At 43.3% G+C, this 14,454-nt stretch overlaps 1 protein-coding gene across 2 annotated transcripts in view; it reads left to right on the top strand.

Moving 5' to 3' along the window:
• DSCAM (DS cell adhesion molecule) overlaps positions 1-14,454 on the top strand; it is a 300,249-nt gene that overhangs the window by 182,126 nt on the left and 103,669 nt on the right. For both annotated transcript variants that reach the window (XM_066619665.1, XM_066619664.1), the window contains exon 10: positions 12,818-13,014. In XM_066619665.1, the coding sequence (XP_066475762.1) occupies positions 12,818-13,014 (197 nt within the window). The remainder of the gene's footprint in view (positions 1-12,817; positions 13,015-14,454) is intronic.

Raw genomic sequence — 14,454 nt, 5'->3', positions numbered from 1 at the left:
AGCAAGTAGTGGTGGGAGCCCTCATCCCACAGCTCAGGTGAGAGGTTGAACAGTAGTCCTCATGCTGAGAGCAGTTGTGTTGGGCCAGCATGGGTTCCAGCAAGTCTCTGGAGGGCCACTGGAGACTGGGGGCTCCCTGAGGGCCAGATTGGGAGCCCCAAGGGCCGCAAGTGGCCCCCGGGCCGGGGTTTGGGCATCCCTGCTCTAGATTGACATTTCTGAAGGAACTGGAAAAAGCACGGCTTTCCATGCTTTTGGATTCCGATTCAAAATTTGTTCTCCCCCCTCTCATCGGACTGGTCAAACAAACAACGTACAGGTGTAGGAACTCAGTCTGAGTAACAGCATGAAAATCAAGAGATTTGACTTTCTTAATTCATGCTGCAGCAAATTAAGCAGAGACCACTAAGAAAAAGTTGTTTTTATCTTTGTCCTAACAGTTATTACAAAGATGGAAACTTTTCAGCCCTTCCTCCTAGCCAACACCTGTCCTATGATATGGATAGTTAGTAAAGCAAATCCTGTATAATAAAAATATGTGCTGCCCTTTAGCCACTCAAATCTTCAGTCTCAGTCAGAGGCGTACCACCCCTGTAGAGCAAGGCAGCTCATGCCATGGGCATGAACTGGAGGGTGGGCACAAAAGGATGTGCTCCAATTGTCTCCCAACTCAAGAAGCAATTGAAGCACATGTGCTCTTTCAGCAACCAGTTGCCCAAAATTGGCCAGCTGCCTCCAGATTGAGCACGAGCAGACCACTGTCTTCCCAAATGGAAGCGCATGCATCCTTGAACAGCCAGTTGGGCGAAATCGCCCAGCGGGCTGCAGAGAGAGCACGAGTGCTCCAGTGTGCATGATCCCTAATGACATCAACGCTATGCGGCTTCATGACATCACAGTGTTGCCCTGGGCGCTAAAAGCCCTTGGTACGCCTCTGCTCTAAGCATACAGGTGATTGAGGTGAAGGATGTTATCCCCATAATCTTTGTCAAGTGGTTTAATTGAGGTATTTGTTTATATTCCACCATTCTACTGAAAATAAATCAAAGTGGCTTATAACCTCAGTAAAACATGAAAGCAACTAATGTACAATCTATATAAAAATACTTTTTAAATAAATAAAATAGCCATAGATAACCCAAAATAAAAACATAAGTAAGAAAATTAACAAGCAGCAGAAACAAGTCTATAAGTCGGCCCTCTGTATCTGCGGATTTGGGACCCATGGATTTCACTATCCACAAGTCCCAAACCTGGGGGTCAACCCAACATGGATTCTCCAGAGGCCACCAGAGCTGTGCTCTGTTTGTCTGCAAAGGGTGTTTTGATCTGAACTATTACTTTTGCCTTTTTCATAAAAACAAGTTAAGCCAGCACGGTACAATAGACACTGGCAGAAACCAAGGCTACATCTGAGCATTCTATCCCATCTTCTTAGAAAAAATTGTGGCAGGCCCTATCCAAATGTCCCAATATAACCTGACATTGTGTGCACTGGAGGAATTCATTTAGTGTCTGTTCTCCAGGTATTTATTTCTTTTCTATTTTATTTTTAAAAATGTATATTTGACCATCCAATCAAAACATTGTCAAGGTAGCTTATGTAAAGCTTCCTCAGTTTCTGCTTACTGTCTTGGCTGCCTGCAGACCAGCACTCAGCATATGAGCACTCCCATTCTACTTCATTCTATTGTTTCCCACCAGCTGCAGCTGACCTGATCTGTCTCCAGAACATTTTCTGGTTGACATGGAAACAGTCTGGGTCTCCTGCACTAGGTGAGGAAGAGCTGAATGAATCACCCTATCTGTAGTGTATAAGCACAGTGAGTCTGTAGTCTAGGCCAGCTTGGTTTGAACTACTTTGATGTAGCTTTGATGCTTTTTTTCCCCTCAGACATGTGGGAAGAGCTTGTGGTCATACAAAAAAGGGGTTGCCTTATTTTATATTTTTTTGCAAAATTGATAGCTTTGGACAAACATTTACCTCCACGTACTGGTGACATATCTGCAATGTTATAGAACATAATTATCAACCTAAAAGCTGTTGTCACATATGGGTTGAGTGGGAAGATGACATTCCATCCCATCTGTGAATTGAACAATTTGTACTTGGTGAAAAATTAGAAACCCCTCCCCCCCCCGCACCTCATGATGAAACCATCAAAAGTATAATATCATTAAGAAACATAAATCAAGTACTGTTTTCTCCTATCTATAACACAGAAGGAAAATAACAAGGATTGCATAACAGCTGAGAAACAGGAAAGAACCCACAATGTATGTACTAAAGTAATATTCAAAAAGATCTAGATTTCTGCCACTTTTAAAACAAACATGGTGATCAGAATCATTTACAAAAATAAAGATGCAATTCTTTGCACACTAACGTGGGAGTCAGTACCACTAAACTCAATAGGACTTACTCCTGACTAGATGTGCATAGACTTGCATTATGAAGCACTTCTGTACACGTTTTTGTAATTTTCTTGTGTTCAGTTTTTTTTGATGAGCTGTATATGTTTGTATGCAAAAATGTGTGTATTACATTCTCATTCTTACACAAATCAAGTGAAAGAAGAAAAAAATCTTGCACAATTGCTCAGACCTGCGGTTTTCAAACTCTCTGGAAGTTTGAAACCTGCAGTAAGTCTTTGAAGGGGCGGGGTGGGGAGGCAGCAGAGGCAGGGGGAAGGCAGTGACGCGATGACCAGGATCGCTTCACTCAGGGGGCTGCAGGGACTGGGATGCACTCACCAGTCCCTGCAGCAGCCGTCCCTGTGTGCGGGGAGCCCTGCGCGAGTGCCTGCGGGGCACCCCAGGTCAAGGAAAGGGAGAGTGGAGTGATCTGCTCTGCCTCCGCAAAAGCAGAAGGGGAGCGCGATCACCCCACTCTCCCTTTCCCTGACCTGGGGAGTCTTGCAGGCGCTCGCACAGGGCTCCCTGCACACAGGGACGGCTGCTGCAGAGACTGGAGGGTGCACCCCAGTCCCTGCAGCCCCGTCAGAAGGGAAAGCGATCATGCTCCGCTTCCGGTTTTGGGGAGCGATTGCTCCACTTTCACTTTTCCTGACCTGGGGAGCCCTGCCGAAGGTTGCGCAGGGCTCCCCACACCCCTGGGAGGATGCAGGAGGCTTGGGCAAGTGCACCCAAGCCCCTGCAGCCCCCCTGAGCGGTGCGATCCTGTGGATCGTGCCACTGCCTTCCCCCGGTCTCCTGGCTGCCCCCGTCCCTTAAGGGGGCAGAGGCCAGGATCCACAGGCTGGGCGTTGCGATGCCCCAGTTTGAATACCACTGGCTCAGACCACAACAAAGAGAACCAATCATAAGGGTATGATTGTCAGTATCATCAGTATAATTTTCATTCCACTATTTTATAAATGATTTACCCTGTCTTCCTCTTTTGCCTTCTTATAGTAAGGTAACCCTGGCTGCAATCCTAAGCACACTTTCCTGAGAGTAAGCCCCATTGAACAAATTAGAACTTACTTCTGAGTAGACCTGGTTAGGCTTGTGCCACCTGTCATATATATTCCAAAGTACAGTGGTGCCTCGCATAACGAAATTAATCCATTCCGTGAGTCCTTTCATTATGCGAGTTTTTCGTTTTGCGAAGCGCGTTTTCCCATAGGAATGCATTGAAATTTAATTAATCCGTTCCTATGGGCAAGAAAAGTCAGAACAAAGTCAAATTTGGTTTACAAAGTGTTTATTAAGTGCTCTTTAAAGGCATACATACTGTACAGAGGATTTCAAAAACGGGGGGGGAGATGCTGAGTGGGGAGCTTGAAGGCTGTAATCCTGTGCACACTTTCCTGGGAGTAAGCACAATGGGACTTACTGCTGAGGAGACACGAACAGGATTGTGCTCTAAGCTGGGGAGGACACAGCAGCTGCACTCAATTGCTTGCTTTTGCCGTGATCATGGGGGGAAACGTGAAGGAAATGGGGCAGTGAGAGGGTGAATGAGCAATGGGGGCATGCTGAGTGGGGAGTTTGAAGGCTGTAATCCTGTGCACACTTTCCTGGGAGCAAGCTGACATGAAGATCCTCCCCTTACTAGGGTGGACGGGATCATAAAGGGACATGAAGATCCTCCCCTTACTAGGGTGGACGGGATCATAAAGGGACATGAAGATCCGCCCCTTACTAGGGTGGACGGGATCATAAAGGGACATGAAGATCCCCCCCCCTTAAGACAAACCAGGACAATTAAAAAAAAAATTCGTTATGCGAAGCATAAGTCATAAAAATTCGTTATGCGAGTTACCAAACTTCGCGCACTGCTTTCGTTCTGCGGGTTTTTCGCTGCGTGGGACATTCGTTATGCGAGGTACCACTGTATTTTTAAGCAATCTATAACTGTTGGCAGATCGTTCTTTTTCCAAAATCCACAATCCTTCAGGCAATAGGTAGGTAGTTTTAGGTCACCATTTGCTACCAAGCACTTTCTAAAGCTTTAATAGTCTAAGGCCCATCTGATCATAACATGATAATATTTTGAATTGTTCTCGGAACTTCTTTCTAATATCCCGAGATTTTTAAGCACCCCCCAGTACAATAGCAAGTGGAAAAGGCCACAACATCATTTATCTGATTGAATTCCATAGATTGGTTTTAAACTTGTAGATGTTAAATACCATCTACACCACAGTTTACAAACATTCTCATACTAATCTTCATTAACTGTTGTTGCTAACTGTTGTTATTTGAGCAAGCGTAGAAGTGCAGTGAGTGCAGAAAAATGATGGGTTCCATATGAACTCCAGCGCTAAAACACCTTCCCCCATTCACGTCATGGCTCCCAATGCCACATTCAGAAGGAATGCCAGGGCACAGAGCAACAGTGAATGGGAGATACCTGAGCTCGGCAAGGTGGGAAGGAGTGGGAGGGACTGCTTGAGAGTAGGGACAGAAGTGGCACGGAGGAGGAGGATCGCATGCAGCAGCTGGGAGGCTTACCAGTATGACCCAATTCTTTGAAGCTCTACTCAGAAGTAGTCCCATTGTAGCTGGTCATTCAGTGAGCCTGCCGGAGCCATGAGTTTCTCTTCAATCGCTAGGAACTGCCTTCCCCCCAGATTCCTCTTTTTCCATGGGCTTCTCCAGCCACTGTTAAAGGCAAGAACTTCATTCCATTACTTGGACTCTTCCTTCAACACATCCTTCATCCAGTGTTCATTGGTTCCTTCAGAGATGGACAAGAGAACCCACTCCTGCTTCCCTCCCCCATCTCCTGCTTGATGCAAAGCCAAAACATTAACCCTTCCCTGCCTCCTGGCTGGAACTTCCCTGCTGCTTGCCTGGTCTGAACAGTGGCCCCAGAAGGTCTTTCATGTGCCAAAAAAAAATAAGCAAGCAAACCAAGACACGCAGTTTCGAGTTTCTCAGATTCAAGACCTTTTTCCGAGTCAGTGCCTGAGTCACTGACTTGTGTGACTTGAGTGTACACGAGTCAGCAAAAAACACACGTTTTCACAACTTTGACTTGAGGCCCCTATCCCTGGTTAACCCTTTCTGCCCAGCCCACCGGTATACACATATGATTCCTGTTGCATATATACAACATTGGGCAGAAATGGCTTAAAAAAGAGTGGGCAACCCTTCCCTATTCATGTGATGGTCTGGATGAGATACCAGGGTAAATGCACAATGGGGGTTTCTTCACTTTTTATAACCTCTGACATTACCTAGATTTACCTGTTAAATTGGTTACTCAGAGTTATCTGTTCCCTTTGTTTTGCTCCGAGAATCAGAAGGGCTTCTTGGTTCTTAAGCTGGCTGAAAGCCAAGTTTGAAGCAAAAGTGGATGCTGATCCAATGCAGAATTCTCCTTAGGAGGAATTTTCACCACATCAAGGCTACATATATGATGTATGTTAAGAGCAATGATTGATTCAGCATAGCAACCATGAATGAATAACTTCTGAAGTATCTGTTATCCCTATTTATGCAACAGGTCCCCTAAAGCATAACAATTCAACCCCCTAATTCAAGCAGATCTCTATTATTTATACACCAGCAGATCGTATTTCATGGTTTTTAGCTCAGGACTGTGCTGCTATGGACCTCAAGTCACTGTGCTTAAGAGTATACTTACTTGCATGAATGAACAGTGAATGAAAACCATTAGTGTCCCAGCATGCATTGCTCACCAACACTCATTCTGGTTGTAGCTGAAGTTCCTTCATATATTTCTGCTTCATTTAAAGCTGTCAATACCTCAATTAGCATCTGCTTTTCCTCTCGTGGGAGGGATATTTACACATGTTACTTCACAGACTCCAGAATCTAAACCCCATGACAGCCCCGTGATCATGAAATCATGAATTTCTCTAATTTAGAAGTGCATGTTTTTGAAGAGTGTTTTTCTCTTAGGGCTTTCTTTTCTCCTTTTGCCATCCAGAAACTTCCTGGAGTAAAAACATTAAGGAGGATTTTTTTAAAAAGTATTCCAAACTGTCCATCTAAAATTCAGATTTTTTTAACTGATTTTTTTTAATGAGTTGATAAGAAATCCAGATTACAATTGCAATTATACTCTTTTGAAGCAATCTAAACATGAAAGCTTTTTCCTGTTGTGAAGTCCTGATAAAATATCTCCAGTGACCAAATGCAGAACTTAGGAGCCCTGCTGGATCAGGTCATGACTCACCTAACCCTGCGTCTTGTTTCCAGCTTTCCTCAAATCTGACCACAGTAGTCCACCCCTTGGTGACATCAAGGCTGGGTTAGTGGAATGTGCTCTATGTGGGATTGCCTTTAATGATAACCTGGAAGCTAGATTTAGGGAAAAATACTTCTGCATGTGTGGTGCCTGGGGCCAGATGGTTTGCCTCTTGTCAGGCCATTGCTTTTCCAATGGCAGTGGTTGTTTGTCTCCATCCAAGTATAATGCAAGTTGCTGGTATTGATTTTTAAACCCCGGTTCAATTTAGGGCCAGTGTGCATGGAGAACCTTTCCCCTGTATTATTATTTATTATTATTATTTGATTTATACTCTGCCTTTCTCCCCAAAGGTTGCCCAGGACAGGTAACAATCAGGACATTAAAGTATGGAAAGGGTCACCTCTTAAGATCATCTGAAAGGGCCATCTTGAGAGTGCTACTACTGGCAGAAGCTCATCTGGCAGCAATGTAGCAATGCTTTCTCTGTTGTGGCACCACACTTGGATGGTTTTCTCTCCCTTAGTTTAAGATCAGCCCCTTCCTTATCAATGTTCTGGCAGGACCTGAAGATCCTATTTTTCCATTCTGCCTTTTTTTTTTTTTTAATGTCATGAAACTCGTCAGTCTGCTTTTTGTCAAGTTATGATTTTTTTTTTTTGGTTGGGGGTTATTATTCCATTGTATTTGATTGTTCCACTGATATTGTATTTTAATATTTTTTAACATATTGTTAGCTACCTTGGCCACTTCCATTTTAGAGGGGAAAGAAAGAACAGCAACAGAATTGTAAGACACAAATGAAATCAGTCAATGATTATTGTATTGTACCAATTATAATATTTAAGTAGAGTTGCACTTCCCGTCCTATCTTGGGGGTGGTATACTACTCAATACTGCTTTACCCAATTATATGACATAAATGAATAATTCTTTGTCACTGCACATTCAGGTGGCCAGTTTCAGGTCCCTTGTGTTTTGCATCCTTTATATCAGTGTTTCCCAACCTTTAGGAGCCTGAGGACCACTGAGGCAAAAATTGGGATTGTCGTGGACCACATGTAGCTGTTGGCGGTCTGGGCTGCACACTTTGTGGTGGTCTGTCTCCCAAGCGTTCCCCTCAGCTGCAGTTTGAAAGCCGCAGTAAGTTCTTGTGGGAGCGGGGGGAGGCAGCGGAGGTGGGGGGAAGGCAGGGAACGCTCAGGGGGGCTGCAGGGACTTGGGTACGCTTACCAGAGCCTCCTGCAGCCTCCCAGGGGTATGGGGAGCCCTTTGCGGCTGTCCACAGGGTTCCCTGAAACTTCAAAAGTGAAAGTGGAGCAGTTGCACTCCACTTCCAATTTAGCAGAAGCGGAGTGCGATCGCTCCACTTTCACTTGTGAAGCTTTGGGGAACTCTGTGGACAGCCACGCAGGGTTCACCGCACCCCCAGGAGGCTGCAGGAGACTCTGGTAAGTTTATCCAGGCTCCTGCAGCCCCCCTGAGCGGCGCGATCTTGGGGATCGCGCTGCTGCCTCCTCCCTGCCTCCTGGCTGCCCCCGCCCCTTAAGGGGAAACAGGCCAGGGCCCACAGGCTGGGGCATTGCGACGCCCCTGTCTGAAAAGCCCTGCCTACAGTCAGGACAGAGAATGGACTGCCCACAGCCACAGCTTAAGTGATTGTGGCTGTGGGCAGTCTCCACCCTCTTTGGTGGTTTTCAGTGGAGATTGCTTGCTCAGCAAGACACTGGAGGTGAATAAAGACAATTTTTTTTTCTGACACCTTGCGGACCACTTCTCAGCATCACACGGACCACCTGTGCTTTATATTTTGTATCTGCAATACCAAGATAATGTTGACCCCAGATACTATATTTTTTCAATGTAATTATAGACGTTACTAAAATAGTCTATATGAACTGCTCTGAATAATGGAAATATACCATTTAAATGTGAACTATTATTTTGTTTGCCCAAATAGAGAAGGTTGAGGCTATGCTGATAAATCCAAGTTTTGCCATTTAACAAGCATGTTGAACTTGTTGGGTTCTGTGTCTGTGCGTCACCAAACAAAAATGACAACAGAGTAGGTGAAATGCAGAGATCATGTTTATATTTAAATACCCCATGAGTCGTATAAAGAGAGGCAAGAGAGTATGTATGAGGAAAGTCAGTTTTTCATTTGCTACATGGGAAAGCAGTACTGTAACATATAAGGCATTATAAGGGAAATGATGGAATATGTCATGACAATGGAACAGTAGGACCTGGAGAATTTATTACTCAGTGCAAAGGGATACTTTTTACTGTGGATGGAGCATGGGGGCACTTCACAAATGAGAAGTGACAACCATGATTTGCAATGTGGATTGTTGTTGTCTGATGTGGAGCAAGCAATAATACATGGTGACAATTATCAAGAAGACCTTTCAACTCTGAACTTGTATATCCCCATCTTTCTGCCCCATACAGTACACACAGCAGAGCAGGATTAGACTCTCAGTAGCTGCATAATTGTAGCATTGATCAACGAGGTCTTCGTTTTGCAAGGTGCAGAATTCTTTGTCCTCTTCCAAGTGACATTATTTGATTTTTTTCCTACAATATGCGTGCCTTTACAATGTAGTTCTCTGTTAAACTGAGCAGGATTCATCTCAAGTAATCAGTGATTTCCAGATCAAGCAGGAAATCATTCCAATTGAGGGAAGATCTTTGTTTCTTTGTGACTTTCGGTCATAATAAAAACCGTTCTTGATTTTCTATGAATAGAGGTGTTTGAAAAAGGTGTTAATTATTTTACTCAGAAGTAAGCCCATTGTGTTCAGGAAGACTTAGGCTGTAATTCTATCTTATTCACCGGGAGCAAACACCTCATAGAGAATCTACGAGCCATTCTTACAGCATAACCCTATACAGGTTTTTGCAGAATTAAGTTCCACTGTGTTTGTGTTTAATTGGGCTTTCTCACAAGTAAGTGTATACAGGATTGCAGCCTTATTGACTATTAGTTAAGCTAGTTCATTAGGGAGCTTGCTGAGCAGTTTTCTCCACGAGCTCCATTCTTCATGAATCTCCTCAAGCATTTACTATAAAGTCGCTGCAGGGAACAGAGCTGTCAGCCTCCCCTATCCCATTTTCTTTCTCTTGGTTATTAGGAAGCTCACTTAGGCAAAAAAGGAAATTGTGCACACATGACGGTGCGGAATCAAGTCACATTTATTTCACAGCCCTGTCAAAGACTAGAGAGAGAATGAGATATCTAAGCAGCTGTAGGTCTCTGGTGTGTTAGTTGAAGAGAGCAGCTTGTAATGTACAAACATGAAAAGGGTTCTTGTGAAAAACCTGAGGAAAAAGAAAATACTTGCCTATAGTGAATTCAGGCAAAAAAAATTTTTTAGACTTTACTTTGAATATATCTTTTGATTAAAATTCATAGTTGTCACATAAAATAAATCACCTCCTTTTCCTATAATGTGACCTGAAACTGCTTCTAAGTGAATAAGATATGAACTCTAAATGTTCACAGTCTTTACTCTGACACATTCAATCATATCACAAGGCGCCAGCAGAGCTGCCAACCTTTTGAGACTTTGTCATTCCTATTAGAGCTTAGCAGCACATAAGACCAGTTCTAACTCAGAAGCACATGTTTGGTTAATACTTATAATCAAAGCAAATTGATCACATAACTGTAAGAAGCTTCCAGAAATTATATTATAGAACATACTGGATCCTTGTTAATTCCAACCAGCTTTGTAATCTTGAGACTACAAACATAGCTGAAAAGTACAAACTCATGATTTTAAAATTGCATACTTTCAAATTGAATATTTAACTTGCTGTTTGAAAGTTGAGCTTTCTAGAATATGCCTTCATCACACTTTCAGCTTTTCTTTGTGAATGAAAGACAAATAATTTTTTTAAGTGTGTTTTGCACTGGTGCTTCTGTATTGTAGATAGTCTTGTGGTAAAATCTGTGACAGTGTGTAGAACTCTGATATTTTGGTGCAGGTGTAACCCACAACACAAAATTGCTATTCACTTTCCATTCTTTTCAGTGTGACTTTCTTCAGATGAAACTATGATATTCTGTTTGGAAAAAAAATATTAGCTTTTTCCCTCTGAACATCAGATCCTTGGGCTATATCACAAACTGATCACAGTTTGCTACTCAAGGTTAGAGACTGTTGTTGGAGAAACACCAAGTGCTAAGATGCCTTGGGCTTATGTGGAAGTAGTAGTGTTGTACTTTGGAGCATGGCAAGTGTCTTTGGTTAAGACACTTTAGCTGTGTAGCCCAGTGGCATTCCTGGGAGGGGACACACAAATGCCCTGGTGCAACCCACCTGCAGGGGCAGTGCCCCCTTCTTCGTTTTCCCCTGCCACCTTCCTCAGCCCCTATATGGAGGCCTTCTAAAACCTCTGGGGGGCCCCCTTTAATCTCCACTTCCAGTTTACGTCTGAAAACTGGAAGTGACATTTTAGGCCTCCCCAGGGCCTCTCTGGCCCTCAAAAGGTCTTGTAAGGGCCTAAAATGTCACTTCTGGTTTCCATCCAAAAATCGGAAGTGGGGTTTAAAGGTGTCCCAGTGGCCTTAGAAGGCCTTCTGAGTGCCGGGGAGGCCCCTTGCAGCCTTCTCCATCCCCTTGAAAGCCCCATACTCTTCTTTGGTTGGGGCAGCATTCTGTGGTCCTGGCCTTGTGGTCCAGCGGCTAGGATTGCCAGTGGTGTAATTACATTATTCTCCTTTTCCAGGTTTCTTTCCTTTTCCAGGTTTCTTTTTACATTTTCTATGTAAATCACTTCAGCAAGATATACAGGCTGTAGATTCTAGAACCAAAATTCTGGTTCTAACTGTGTGATCCTATCCCCCACCATTGGCGTTGATACAGCCATGCTGGTGAAGTGCACACTGAATTCAGTAGTGGTGGTGGTGGGGCAATCAGGAGGCCTGCCTCTGGCATGTGAGTTTGCTGCCAAGATCCTCCCTCTCCAGCCTGTTCCCATTCCCTGCCTTCCCCACACCAAATTTCTCTGATCTTTTTTTTTTTTTTTTTGATTTAGATGCTATAGTGGAAAAAGAAAACCAAGCAAACACTGTACAAAACTTGGAACCAACTGAGTTTCAGAGGAAAATTATCAGTCACGTCACTTAATGAGGCTTAATGTAACGTAATAATTACATTATTACATTGGTAATATGTAATGCCAAGGTCCCACTGTACATTTTCCTTGTCAGCTTGGAGGGTGGACGACTTCCTTCTTGAGTGTTTTTTTTTTGGATCTGTGTTTATCTGATTGGGACCATTCTGGTGGCATTCCTCTTCGTCTGCCCTTCAAAGAGGGCTAAAGCATGGTCACCTACTCACAAGTAAATGTGCGCACATGGCTCAGTTGCATACATTTTCCTAGTCAGCTGTAGTTTGTCAGTTTAAATTTCACGACCTACCAACAATCAGGTCACGACTCACATGTGGCTTATAATATCCTTAAAGGTATTTGGAGATTTAGTTTAACTTCTGTGTATAATAATTACTTGATTAAAACAAACATTGGATGGAACATAGTTGTTTGAGAAACTCTTGGATATTTTATACATAAGCAGTGTTGGCGGGATGTAGATGAATATCTACACATAGCTCCTAACAATCCAATATAAGCATATCATTTTTCAGCAAAAACGTTTCCGAGACATTTCTGTAATGATATCCCCATGAGAGCTGCTTCTTAAAGCATAAACCAGAGTTTACAGTCTCACTAGCTAGAAAATCAGTTTGTTATGGTTCAGAAACCTTTCCACTGGGAAGAAACTGCATTCTGACATATAATCATATACAGGCATCAATAGCTCTGACATGTGAAAAGGTCATGCCACCAAGTATTAGCATTTCAGAACAGCAATTAAAACAATTCATTTAAAAGAAGCTCATCCCCACTGTCCATAAATGCACCATTTCTTTGGAGGAGAAAATGAGGGCAACATGCTACTCTAGCCTATGTGGTTACAGTGTCTTTGATCCAAAATGCATAGAAACTCTACATGAAATAGATTCAATAGGAAGTTGGTAAATGCTAAGTAAGGCTTTCTAGCAAGATTCTCCTGTACAGCAAAGTTACATTTCTTCTCGCATTTGTATCAAGCTGTTAATTTGTTTTTGTTGTTTTTAATTTTAGTTCCTGCAATGATAACTTCCTATCCCAACACCACTTTGGCAACACAGAGTCAAAAGAAAGAAATGAGTTGCACAGCACATGGAGAAAAGCCCATCATTGTCCGCTGGGAGAAGGAAGACAGAATAATTAATCCTGAAATGTCCCGCTATCTTGTTTCCACCAAGGAAGTGGGTGATGAAGTGATCTCTACTCTCCAGGTGATATGACCAGCCTGGTATCTGCCTGTGAATTTTGGGTGACAGTGCATGAGCAAAAACAAATGTCTTGGGTTTATTTGGGAAGATGTGTTTTTCTTTTGTAAGTAGAAGGGGTGAGAACAGTGCAGGGGTGAATCCCAACCTTTCTGCACATACAAATAGTTGTGCTGCAGTGTGTTCATATGAAAATAATGCAGAGGAATCCTTGCTAAAGAGGAACTATTCTCTTTTTGCATTGGAGAGAGGAATTCTGTAAGGCAGTGGTTCTCAAACTGGTGGGTCATGACCCACCAGCCCAAGAAGCATTATCTCTGCTCTCTTAAGGGGCAGGGCTGGATGGGGTGGGGCAGGTGAATGGTGGTGATGCAATCCGGAGGATCGTGCCACCACCAGGGACAGAGGAGTTTTTTTTACTTACCCTCTGTCTGCACTGGCCTCTGTGGGGAGGGGGTACAGAAAGCCCCGTGGAGCCCTCTGCAGGACTCCATGCAGCTCAGAACTTTGAAAAAATGTGATTACAACCTAGAAGTGGGTTGCAATTGCATTTTTTTCAAAGTTCTGAGCTGCATGGAGCCCTGCAGAAGGTTCCACGGGGCTCCCTGCACCCCCAGGAGGCTGACATGGACAGAGGGTGAATTTCAAAAAACCCTTTTGTCCCCAGTGGTGGTACAATCCTGCGGATCACCTCACCACCATCCCCTTGCCCCTGCAAAGACTTGCAGTGGTGCAATCTCGACACGCAAGTTTGAGAACTGCTGCTGTAAGGGGATAGATAAGGCAATGCTCCTTTTGAGGAAGTATTAATATACATGCAATAAAAATAAATACTCTGGCAATATTCACATGAACAAATAGTTCAGGAATAGGGACATGATTCTCCTCATTCAAGCATTTGTATGTCTACTTTTACCTTCCCTCTCAGAGCTGATTCTCTTTGAAAAACTTTGTCTTGTGCTTACTGTTAGCCTAATTAGAGGCACTGTTCTCTCTGCTAACATAACAGCCCTCAAAATAGCCATTCCCTCATTTGGGACACTCTTGTAATAAATTCCCTAATTTAATCTTATTCTTGGCCAGGCAGACCTGGACCCAGGATTGTGTGTATTTGCACATGGATTGGTAGACACATGTGTATGTATGTATGAGAACAATGTTGGTAGCATCTCCCTGCCTTTGAGTGGGAAAACCCAGTGCACACAGAATGTCCCAAGGGCAAGGACAGCACCAGCTTTCTCAGTTTCTTTATGGCCACCACTTTAGCAGCATTGCTAAAGGAACACTTTTGACTTGTCTTTTTACCTCCCTTGTTATTTAGTAAAGAAGTATACTTTTATTTGTTAGCTTGAAAGTCATTCTAGTGTTCTTTGTTAGTACAGCAAGTCCTCACTTAAAGTTGTTTCATTCAACATCATTTATCAAATAAAAACTATCTAAAGACTA

This window comes from Tiliqua scincoides, chromosome 3 (assembly GCF_035046505.1).
Source record: "Tiliqua scincoides isolate rTilSci1 chromosome 3, rTilSci1.hap2, whole genome shotgun sequence".
In the NCBI taxonomy this organism is placed as follows: Eukaryota; Metazoa; Chordata; class Lepidosauria; order Squamata; family Scincidae; genus Tiliqua; species Tiliqua scincoides.
The sequence above is the reverse complement of the archived record's forward strand: the minus strand, read 5'-3'. Positions and strand labels throughout refer to the sequence as shown.